Source organism: Dipodomys ordii, unplaced genomic scaffold (assembly GCF_000151885.1).
Source record: "Dipodomys ordii isolate 6190 unplaced genomic scaffold, Dord_2.0 Scaffold2, whole genome shotgun sequence".
NCBI lineage: Eukaryota > Metazoa > Chordata > Mammalia > Rodentia > Heteromyidae > Dipodomys > Dipodomys ordii.
The window spans coordinates 28,670,927-28,683,000 of record NW_012267218.1 but is presented as its reverse complement, the minus strand read 5'-3'; the positions used below and the strand labels follow the sequence as shown (position 1 = coordinate 28,683,000).

Sequence of the window (12,074 nt, the reverse complement as noted above, 5' to 3'; positions counted from 1 at the left end):
AGTGGTAGAGCGCTAGCCTTGAGCTGAAGAGCTGAGGGACAGCGCCCAGGCCCAGAGTTCAGGCCCCACGACCGGACCCCCCCCAAAAAAAAAGATCCTTGCCAAGAGGATTAATGTGCGAATTGAGCATATTAAACACTCTAAGAGCCGAGATAGCTTCCTGAAACAAGTGAAAGAAAATGACCAGAAAAAGGAAGCCAAAGAGAAAGGAACCTGGGTTCAACTGAAGCTGGTCCAGCCTCCTCCATCCAGAGAAACACTTTGTAAGAACCAACAGAAAGGAGCCTGAGCTATGGGAACCAATTCCCTATGAATTCATGGCCTAAGAGATGGAAAAAAATAAAAGACTTCTGGACTATAGAAATGGGGGGAGAAAGAAAGGCAGGAAGAGAGAAAAAAAAGAGAGGAAGGAAGGAAATGTAATTAAAAATCAAGCAATATTCTAACCCCAATCATTCTTTAAACAGACCAGAGTTCGGGATAGGTACTGGAAAAAAATCCAGGATTTTGAGGTGGCCAATCTCATATGCACATGTGACCCAATTCAAACTGCAGCCCAGGTAGCTGGTGATGAAAGATGACTCCTTAATCTGCAGTGGCATCTATTCATGTTCCTTATCCTTTCCTCAACTCCAAATGTCAAATGCATTTGAAACCAAAGGCCAGTTAGTTCTTGTCAATGTTACATGATGATTAAGACATTTGAAACAATGAAATCACATTTAAAGGGATAAAATAAATATACAAATATCATGAGAGGGCAATCCAAATAATAGTTTCTGTGGTGCTTCTTCAGTTCAGAGAAGCCAAATGGAATATACTGCCTTTCCCTATTTAGCATATGTCCCTTGAGATGCCAAACTCTGAAAAGCTAAAAATAAATATGCAAGAAAAAATGAAAGATTAGTACCACAAGAGAAAACTACCACTTACAAGTTCTCTAGATATTATGTACAAATTAATCATTTGAGTATTTTATCTGACCCAAAATTTTTTAAATGCCAGTGTTATAGGTTTCATTTTTAATGAAGTATCTTTTTGCCTCAAAACATCCACAATGACTTTAAATTTTTTTTAATGTTTAAATTTTTCACTTAGAAGAAAAAAAATAAAAGAAATTTGTCATTTTGGAAAAAAAAATAGCCAAGTGAGGCATATGCCTAGAATTCTAGTACTTGGAAGACTGAGGCAGGAAGATCATGAATTCAAGAACCACCTATATTACATGGTAAGACCCTATCTAATAAATAAGTAAATAAAACTGTGCTAGGCATGGTGCTTCACTCCTGTAAACCCCTACATGCTCAAGAAATGGAGATTGGGAAGGTTGTGGCTTGATGAAGGACCAGGCAAAAAGTTAGTGAGACCACATCTCAACAAGCATGATGGCACGCACATACCTGTGGTCCTACCTAAACAAGAGGCCATAGGTGGGAGGGTTGTGGTATGAGTCTAGACAAAAACCTAAGTCCCTACCTGAAAAATAATTTAAAAACTAAAAAAGGAGTCGGGCGCGGTGGCTCACACCTGTAATCCTAGCTACTCAGAAGGCTGAGATTTGTGGATCACAGTTCAAAGCCAGCCCCAGCCCTGGCAGGAAAATCCGTAACTCTTATCACCAATAAACCACCAGGAAACCAGAAGTGGCGCTGTGGATCAAGTGGTAGAGCGCTGGCCTTGAGCTGAAGAGCTGAGGGACAGCACCCCAGGCCCAGAATTCAAGCCCCATGATCAACCAAAAAAAAAAAAAAATTAAAAAAGGTATATAGTTATGGTACAAGTAAGAAGGGCTCCTTCTACCAAGTACAAAACTCTAATACCCTAAAGTCCAAACACTAATACAAATAAAAATACAAATAAATAAAACACAATAGATAAGCACAGATTTCATATTCTAAATGAAAGTCACTGAATACTATATGCCACCCTTATGTGACATGTCCAATTACAGGCAAACCCTGAGGCACAGACAATAGATTAGTAGAATAGGCAGAAAGAACAGCCAGTAGTATGAAGGCCTCAGGCTTCAACCAAAATAGACTTGTGTTCATTTCTAGACAATAGACTAGACATGGTAAAGCATTAGCCAGTGAGGGAAAATATCAAGTACAGAGTTTGAGTCCCATTCTCAGACCAGAAGACAAAAAAAGGACAAAAGCAATTTAACTCTTTTCTAAATTAAGACACTGTACTTTTCAAAAGGCATGGCATACCAGACAAAACCAGATTTCCTTTGGGTAACAAAATCTCATTCTCAAAGACAGATATACTCATACCTGAAATGTTTGCCACTTAGACTCTCAAGACCTTCTGTTACGGCGCAATACAGGCTGGTCTGGGCTCCCTGCTGAGGAGTTTTGATGAAGAAGGAAAAAAGCCACCACATCAAACTCATGACAGTTGAGTGCCGAATCAGTTCAGATTTGACTGTGCCGGGGTGGACAGAATACACTGTTACACCTGAGCCTGGGGTACCAAAAAGAGAGGGAAGACAGGACTTGATATGTACCAAATAGCCAAACAGAGCAAAGATTGTGAAGAAACATTTGACCCCCTACTTGTGACTCCAGGCTCACAGTGGCCTCACAAGCACCACTCCTGGAAGTTCACACCTCCATTTTACAGAATCAGCTTAGGCCCAGAGAGGTTAATATAACCACAGCTAATATAGTTACAATCATGGAAGCAGGTCCTGTCCAGGAGGGGGGCTCTAAAGACAATTCCTATTCTGAGGCCTTAGCTGCCTTCCACACGCTCATGCCTCCACACCATTTATCCCCACTCACCCTTCAGCCTCCTGTGCAGTTCCCGGGTGAAGAGAATGTTCGCTAACTTGCTGTGACAGTAGGCCAGACCTGCACTGTAGAACTTTTCCCCTTGCAGGTTATGGAAGTGGATCCTTCCCAAGTAATGGGCCAAAGAAGACAGATTTACCACTCTTGATGGGGCTGACTCCTGCAGTTTCTCGAGTAGCAGATGAGTCAGGAGGAAATGGCCTGTGGAAGATAATCAGGATGACCCTGAGTTCATGACCTATATGAGGGTATGGAAGTAGTGGTGCCTGTACAGCTAAGGATGGTGGAAAATTGGATGTCCACGTGAAGGAACTGGAGATGGATCCCCATCTATGTCCCCATACAAAACTCAACTCAAAAAAGGATCAATGACCTTATTGGAAGACTTGAAACTTGAAACCACTAGAGGAAAACATAGGACAAACACTTCAAGATCTCGGCATATGCAGTGACTTTCTGAACAGAACTCTATTAACTCAGGAACTGACTAATGAGATTAAATACCTTCTGCATGAAAAAGGAAGCACTATAGCAAAGAGAGAGCCTACACACAATGTGAGAAACCTCTATCAGCTATTCATCCAGTGGGATCAATATCCAGAATACATAAAGAACTAAAAAAAAAAAAAAAGAGCAAATTACCCAATCAATAAACTATGTACGAATGTACGAATGAACTAAACAGCTCTCAAAGTACAGATGAGGGGCTGGGAAGGTGGCTCAGTGGTAGAGCGCTTGCCTTGCATGCATGAGGCCCTGAGTTCGATTCCTCAGCACCACATAAGCAAAAAGAAAAAAGCCGGAAGTAGCACTGTGGCTCAAGTGGTAGAGCGCTAGCCTTGAGCTGAAGTGCTGAGGGACAGTGCCCAGGCCCAGAGTTCAGGCCCCATGACCCAAAAAAAAAGTACAGATAAACTAGGTGCCAGGGGCTCACACCTATAGTCCTACTTATGCAAGAGGCTGAGATCTGGATGATAGCTTCCAGTCTCCTGGGCAGGAGACTCCATGAGAGTCTTATTGGCAATAAACTACTCAAGAAAGCCAGAAGTGGTGATGTGGCTTAAGTGGTAGAGTGTTCACTTTGAGCAAAGCCCAAGACCAGAGTTCAAGCCCCAAGACTGGCAAAAAAAAAAAAAAAAAAAACTATGTATGTGTGTGTGTATATATATATATGTATAGAGAGAGAGAGAGAGAATGAGAGAGGGAGAGGGAGACGGAGAGAGATAAAATGTTATTCACCATGTTTAGCCATAATGGAAATACAAATCAAAACTACATTGAGTGATAGAGGGTAGAGGATAGAGGGTAGAGGGATTGAGATTGATTGGAACATATTATAAATGTGTAGAGGTATAACAATGAAATCCCTCTCTGCGTAACTATTTTAAGTTAATTCATAACAAAACAAAACAAAAAACCTACATTGAGATTCCACCTTACCTCATTAACAAAAATTAATGAGAAAGAGTGAGGTGGAAGGAACCACTGGAAAGGAGGAAGGGATAACAAGGGGGGATAATGGGTGAACGTAATCATTGTACATTGCACACATGCATGAAATGCCATAATGGAACCCATTATTTTGTGCAATCAGGACACACTCATTAAAAAAAAAAACCTGAAGAAAAATGCAATAAAATTTGGTCCCTACAAGGTCTAGAGCCTTTGCATAAACATCACTTCTAAGAAAGTAACACAGTCCCCATTGCAATCAGGTTTTTCAGAAGCGCCCCCACAGTAAATCAAATCTGAATTACAGGTTGAAAAGCAGAAAGAACCCACAGCAGGCTTCAGGTTTACCCCTCAGCTTTCAGCACACTTTATTTTTTACTTATTATTCTATTATGGCCCAGTGCTCTAATCAGACCACAAAAGTGACTTAATCTGACCCCTACCTTTTTCCAGGGAGAACTTTAGGTTCCCTGTAGCTTTGTGATGATGCCAGATTTCTTACCCAAGTGGTTGACTCCAATGTGCATCTCAAAGCCATCCGCTGTCTTAGAGTAGGGACACATCATCACTCCCGCATTGTTGATCAAAATATGGAGGTGTTTTTCCTCTACAAGGAAGAGAAGATGAAACATGGAGCATATGGCCAGCCATAGGTTGTAATCTTACAAATCTGCCTTACAACCCAGACTCTGTGAGTGGGGATGCATGCTAGACACTGGTGGCTCATGCCTATAACCCTAGAGACTCAGAAGACTGAAATCTGAGGATCAAAGTTCAAAGCCAGTCCTAACAGAAAAGTCTAAAAGGCTCTATCTCCAATCAACCAGCAAAATCCTAGACTGGAGGTATGTGGTAGCGTACCCAATGTGAGTGAAAAAGCCAAGTGAGAGCAAGAGGCCAAGGAGGTCGAGCCCTGGTACTAGTGCACCAAAAAAAAAAAAAAAAGTAGAGATGCAGGATTTTCTCTACTTCTGTCAAGGTTATGTAGGCTCTAGTTGCATCTAATATACTTTTACAACAAGGCAAAATTCCATTTTATATCAGTAAACAGCTTTTCCAGTCTTTCTAGCTTAAGAAATACGTGTTCACTCACTGCAATGGAGAGTGTTCCATCTGCTTCTCCCAATAGAAAGTATTTACAAGCTGAGTGAAAAGACTCCAGAGTCAGAGTAAAAAGAATGTACCACATAACCCTGTTGGTAAGACTTGGTCCATAAAGAACCCTGGCAACTCTGTGGTTCATTTTTTATTTATTTTTTTATTTTAATTTTTTTGTGGTCGGTCTTGGGGCTTGAACTCTGTGTTTGGGCGCTGTCCTTGCGCTCTTCATCTCCAAGCACTCTACTGCTTGAGCCACAGCACCACTTCCAGTTTTCTAGTGGTTTATTGGAGATAAGAGTCTCACGGACTTTCCTATCCAGGCTGGCTTTGAACCTAGATCCTCAGATCTCAGCCTCCTGAATAGCTAGGATTATAGGCGTGAGCCACTGGTGCCCGGCTTTTTTATTTTTATTTTTGTCAGTCATGGGGCTTCAACTCTGGGCCTGGGCACTGTCCTCTTGAACTCTCCAGCTCAAGGTGAGCACTCTACCTCTTGAGCCACAGTGCCACTTCCGGTTTTCTGGTGGCTAATTTGAGATGAGTCTCAGGGACTTTCCTGCTGGGCTTTGAACTGTGATCCTCAGATCTCAGCCTCTTGAGTAGCTAGGATTATAGGTGTGAGCCACCGGTGCCCAGCTTCTGTGGTTCATTTCTTTAATTACATACCATATAAAGATGTTGTTTTACCTGAGTTATAAGCAGTTATGCTTTCAGAGTACTCTTGAATTTCCTTTTGAGAGATACTACATTAATGTGTCAGCTCTACATTCTTGCACAAATTAATTAATTAGTACCCTACACAATCTGATGAGCACTCAAGATCCCAGATGATACCAGCTTGGGATTCTAATTTCTAACAGATGACCTTCTTTTTTGGGTGGAGGGAGTAGTACTGGGGTTTGAAGTCAGAATTTTGCTTTTGTTAGGCAGGCAAACTACCACCTCAGCTCGAAGAGGTGCTTCTTTAGCATACCCCTGAGCTGGTGGCCAGAGTTTGAGTTTCATTCCCTCTACCGTGACCAAGTAAGAATTTCCACCTTCTATATACAGCTCCAGATTTCAAGGGCCTGAAACCTCCTCTCCTAGCCTCTCTTCATGAGGATGTAGACATCAGGACCTAAAAAGCCCATAGTAAATTCTGATATTCCTGTGAAATTTCTCACTGCAGCTTTGGCTCAGTGCTCTTTTTGGACTCCTGTTTTCTGTCTTGGGAGGCTATCCCTATGATATAAATCTTGTCCATATGATCATTATGAGTTCTACTGTAAATCTTTTTGGCTATTTGTCCAGTATTTCTATATGTTAAAAGCTAAGTCTGGAATGTGGCTTAGTGGTAAAGTGCTTGTCTAGCATGCATGAAGCCCTGGGTTCAATTCCTCACATAAACAGAAAAAGCCAGAAGTACAGCTGTGGCTCAATTGTTAGAGTTCTAGTCTTGAGCAAAAGAAGCTCAGGGACAGTGCCCAGGCCCTGAGGTCAAGCCCCAGGAGTGGCAAAAAAAAAAAAAAAAAAGCTAAAAGCTAAGCCTGTCATTTTGACCATGATACCCACAATATAGTGGCTGGTTCTACAGTTACCTGCTAAGAAGTCCTTGGCAAAGGCTCGAATAGACTTAGTATCAGCCAAGTCCAGTTTCCGCACCAACACCTGCTGGTTCCCAGTCAAGCCTTTGATCTCCTTAGCCACCAGTTCTCCCTTTTGCACATCCCGGCAAGCTAGATATACTCGGGCTCCTGTCAAACATGTGAAAGACAAATTGTCAGCTTTGTTTCTGACTGTTAGAAACCTCACAGATGTTGAGTGTTGTGATCAATAATATTTGATAAGTGCCCAATATATGGAGCATTATAGCAAATTCATAGTAGTACATTCAGTGGAGTGCATGAAATGTTTCTGCATTCTGAAACTGGGAAGAAACAAATGGCTATCACCATGAGAGGTTAAAAACAGCAGTAGCAGGAGGGGTTTGGGAGTAGATAAACTTGCCTCTTTGAGCCAGTTCTTTGGCTGTCTCCTTCCCGATGCCTGTGTTTGCTCCGGTGACTATAGCTACCTTCCCTGGAAGCTGGACAGTAGATGTACACACCCCAGTGGTCAGCATCCTCCTGCAGACAAGGAGAGCACATAGGTACTATAGGTTTAAGGATAATTGGGAGGAAAGAAGAAAACAAGTTCTCTGCCCTTTAAGCCAGTGGTGCACACCTGTAATCTCAGCACCAGGGAGCATAAGATAGAAAGACCAAGAGTTTGAAGTTTGCCCAGCACCAATGGCTCATTCCTATAATCCTAACTACTCAGAAGGCTGAGATTTGAGGCTCATGGTCTGAAACCAGGCCATGCAGGAAAGTCTATGAGAGTCTTACCTCTAACCACTAAAACACTGGAGATGGAGCTCAAGTAGTAGAGTACCAGCTTTAAGCAAAAAGCAGCTCAGGAGCTGAACACAGGTGGCTCATACCTATAATCCTAGCTACTGGGGAGGCTGAGCTCTGAGGATCAAATTTCAAAGCCAGCCTCAAGAGGAAAGTCCATAGAGTGCTAGCCTTGAGCCAAAAAAGGTCAGGGAAAGCACCCAGGCCCTGAGTTCAAGTCCTAGTACTGGCACAAGAAAAATAAAAGTTTGAAGCTAGCTTAGACTGCATAATGAGATGTTGCCTCAAACAAGGCAAAACAAATTTTTCTTCTTGCTAAAGACAAAAGTGGCTCTCATACAGAGCCAAACTTAGAGGAACTGCTTACAGCACAAGAACTAATTGAGTATTTGAGGTGCCAGGCACCTCTTTGAGCTCTCAGGCATTTTTTGGATTAGGAAATCACAAGATACGGTGTAGAGGAGGAAAGAACTTGTGTCTACTTGTCCCATCTACTAATACCTAGAATTCAATGGTCTTAAAATGGTGAATCCAATCTGAAGAGCTCACATTAGAAAGCCTGTGAATCTGGGACAAAACAATAAAAACAAAAACACAGGTGGGTGCCAGTGGCTTATGCCTGAAATCATAGCTACTCAGGATATAAGAATAGCAGTTTGAAGCCTACAAAAAACAAACAACAATAACAACAACAACAAAACCTCAGCATCTCAGGGACAGTACCAGGCCCTGAGTTCAAGCTCGAGGACAGGCGCAAAAACTAACAAGCAGAAAACCACCACACTCACATCAATACCTTTACAAATAAGGCAGGAGGCTGGGATGGAGCTCAGAGGCCTTGAGTTTGATCACTAGGGCCACAAAAACAACCAAGCAACAACAATAACCACAACAAAAAGAGTTAAGGACAAAGTAAAGAAATGATTCAAAAACTGATTTGCCTAATTAGTCCTGGTTCCTAAGCAGTATATTCTATTGCCTTTCCAAATGAACAAATGCACATACATGGATGAGCAGTTTTTACTCTTTTCTCTACAATCCTTGGTCTAAAACAGTTTGTTGACTGAAAGATACGTTGCTCAAGAGAATTACAGCCTTTCTCGGAAATGGGAATTTCAAAGTACACACTGAAGCCTGTGCTCAGGCAAACCAACCGATGGTGTTGACCAACCTGACCCTTCCTGCTCAGAGGAAGGACAAGGACAAAGCCCCCTTACCTCACAACCTTCCACATCCCTTCAGCTGCAGCTCCAGGAAGAACAAATGTTAGGAACCTGTACTTTTCCCTTCTCCTTAGTTAGCAGAGATGAAAGATAACCAACCACGAAAGCCAGCTCATGCCTGGCTCCAGTGAGATAGCTAGGTTTGAGAGAACATCCTAAGGAATATAATCTTTCTCATATCTCACTGGACTCTTTCTGCTTCTGGTTCCACTGTCCTACTTTAAGAGGACCTCGTGGTGAGAATGGATAGAAAGCCTATGTTTCTGAGTATGACACCCACGTGCGCCTAACACTGGGAGCAGAGGGTATTCAAAGGGGAGGGGGGGGGAAATACAACGAGTAGAGTCACCACTGGAGGGAGGATAGATTACAAGGAAGGAAAGAATGAAGGGGAAGGCAGGTTAGCCTAGACGGATCAGTCTTACTACAGGAAGAGATAACAGCGAGAGCGGGCACCAGGAAGAGATAACAGCGAGAGCGGGCACCGCGTCAGGAGCCATAACCTCGTGGCAAGAGTGGGTCCCTTCAGTTACTGGTTGGCTCTTCGTCACCACTGGTGATTGACCCAGAGCCAATCAGCAGGCTTCTAATTCTCCGGGCCCCCAGGCAAGCCTTCGGCTGAGCGGGACCAAGCCAGGAGACCCCACCCTGTCCCCGTCCGTCCCCGCTCTCAACCCTTCAGCATTGAACACAAGATCCATCCCAACCCGCCACCCCGCATCCCCGCAGCGACGAGCGGGGGGGTGGGGGGTCTCACAATCACATCCAAAGGAGACGTCTCCTTTGTACCTCGCCAGCTGGGGGCAAGGGTGGGAGTGGGGGGTGAGGGGGACGCATCCTATTCTAGGGTCTGAAGCCCGCCCCAAGCCGTAAACCCCAGCGTCCAGAGTAGCCGTGCCCTGGGGGCTCCCTGGAGTCGACAGCGGGCGGTACGGGTGGCGAGGGGCCCAGAGAAGCCAAGTGGGATGCTCAGAGCCCCGAGCCTTTTCCCGACGGCCTGGGACCCCGGGTCTCGCCTGCCCCAACCCCGGGACACCCCAGGTCTCCGCCGTCTGGGGGGCCCTTCCCCCCGCCCGCCGGAGCTTTCCCGCTCTCCTCACCCCCTCCCGCCGCAAAGGCTGAGCACCTCCCGCGGACACACACCTGATCTGGGGCGCAGCCACATACAGGACAAAGGGCAGCAGGAGCAGCGGGAGCAGGAGCAGGAGGCCGACCATCTCTGCAGGACCGAGCCCGGGATGAATGGCCCCTTCCGCGCTGCCGGCAAGACTATGGCTTCTCTTGCTAGCCCCGCTCTGGTCCCGGGCCGCCGCCCCCGGAGCACAGCCTTCTGGGAAGTGTAGTCCAGGGCTTGGAGCCACCCGCGGGCGGGGCTACAGTCGGGAGGCGCCGCTGTGCGGCCCTGGTGGCTGCTGTTGGCACCACCAGCCTCCAACCTACCGGGGCCTAGGGTGCGCCGGATCCGCCAACCAGCACTCTCGAGGCTCAGACGAAATCTACCCAGATCTCTAACCCCACGAAGTCTAAGTCCACTGCAATCATAGCGAGCAAATGACGTGATTGGTTCTGTTGGCAGTTGAGTGTTGGAAAGTATTCTCGGACCAATTACACCGAAGAAGAGCGGTTGAAAGTCTTGACAGTTGGTGAGGTGGGGAAGATCCCTTTATCCCAGAGAAGCAAAACACTTTTGGGCCTGGAAGATATTCCCCAGCAAAATCCCCTTCTTTTGTCTACTTTGAAGTGTGATGGTAACTAGCATAATGGCCCCCAGAGTTTGTTACTTGATAATAAAATACAGTATTCCTGATGACTTGGGTTTATCTGTATTGACTTCTAAGCCAGCAACGAATCTCTCAGTTTGGCACAGTTGATTCTGGCTAATTTATAAAAGATATTTGTCTGGGGCTAATGGCTCATGCATATAATCCCAGCTATTCAGGAGGCTGAGATTTGAGGATTGTAGTTCAAAGCTAGCCCGGGTGGAACGGGAGACCTTAATTTCCAATTAACCATCGAAAAACTGTAAATGGCTCAAAGTGGTTCAATGTAGTAGAGTGCTAGCCTTGAGCAAAAATGCTCAGGACAGTGCCTAGGTCCTGAGATCAAACAATACAACTGATGGTGGTGGTGGTGATGATGATGATGATGATGATGATGATAACAATAATTCTGTTTTGAATAAAGTCCATGACCATGTTTTCTTAATCTTTTTTTGATCTTTTTTGTTGATCATGGGGTTTGCGCACTGTCCCTGAGCTCTTCAGCTCAAGGCTATCACTCTTACCACTTGAGCCACAACACAACTTCCAATTTTCTGGTGATTTATTGGAGATGAATCTCACAGACTTTCCTGACTCCTTAATCTTTTCTTTCATCTGAGACCTATTTCCTGAGAGTGAATGTGGGTGAAGTTTTAACAAGACAATACCTGTTAATGGTCCTGCCTACACAGAATAATGTTTTCCAGTTGTTCTGCATAAATTATTTTCCATTTGATTGGAAGACGCATGTTCCAAAGTTAGTTTGAACCAAAATATTTTATGGCAATTGGAGAGGATTTCTTCACCTCAAAATTCCTACTAATTTACGTTATCTAATAATCATCGGATAATAATAAATGTAATGTAAATATACAATATAAATAAAATATGTGTATAATATAATTAATGTAAAATAATAAATGTGTGATATGACATATAATATCCACTACCTAGGACTGATATAGAGCTCCCAAGGAAGAATGACCTTCCACTCCTGGCTGATGCCCAGATCTTAGTTGAGCACAGGTCTAAAACCCTGAATGGGAGAAAAGTTACTATGATGTTGCATCATTGGAACTTACTGGAAATCCACTGTTTAGGGTAGCGGGGAAAGCTGTCCACAGGTAGGTGTTATAATAGAGGTAGTTTGTAAGAAACACTTGAGGGGGAGGCAGAAGCAGCTAGCCCATGGATCCAGAGGTGAAGATGTTGTGTGGACTGCAGGAGTCTGGTATTGAAGAAGTCAGACTTGCTACAGAAGATGGCATGCAGGGCTGGGAAGGTGGCTCAGTGGTAGAGTGCTTGCCTTACATGCCTGAGGCCCTGGGTTCGATTCCTCAGCACCACATAAGCACTAAGCAAAAAGAAAAA

At 44.3% G+C, this 12,074-nt stretch overlaps 1 protein-coding gene across 2 annotated transcripts in view; it reads right to left on the bottom strand.

Moving 5' to 3' along the window:
* The window catches only part of Rdh11 (retinol dehydrogenase 11 (all-trans/9-cis/11-cis)), a 14,220-nt gene extending 3,993 nt beyond the window's left edge, over positions 1 to 10,227 (bottom strand). Inside the window, exons 1-6 of one of the 2 annotated variants that reach the window (XM_013017530.1) lie at positions 10,087 to 10,227; positions 7,335 to 7,453; positions 6,926 to 7,081; positions 4,750 to 4,854; positions 2,787 to 2,996; positions 2,277 to 2,466 (exon numbers count right to left, since the gene is read on the bottom strand). In XM_013017530.1, the coding sequence (XP_012872984.1) occupies positions 2,277 to 2,466; positions 2,787 to 2,996; positions 4,750 to 4,854; positions 6,926 to 7,081; positions 7,335 to 7,453; positions 10,087 to 10,160 (854 nt within the window). In that variant the 5' untranslated portion in view covers positions 10,161 to 10,227. The remainder of the gene's footprint in view (positions 1 to 2,276; positions 2,467 to 2,786; positions 2,997 to 4,749; positions 4,855 to 6,925; positions 7,082 to 7,334; positions 7,454 to 10,086) is intronic. The other variant, XM_013017539.1, reaches the window with a different exon arrangement.
* Between the last annotated feature and the right edge of the window lie 1,847 nt (positions 10,228 to 12,074).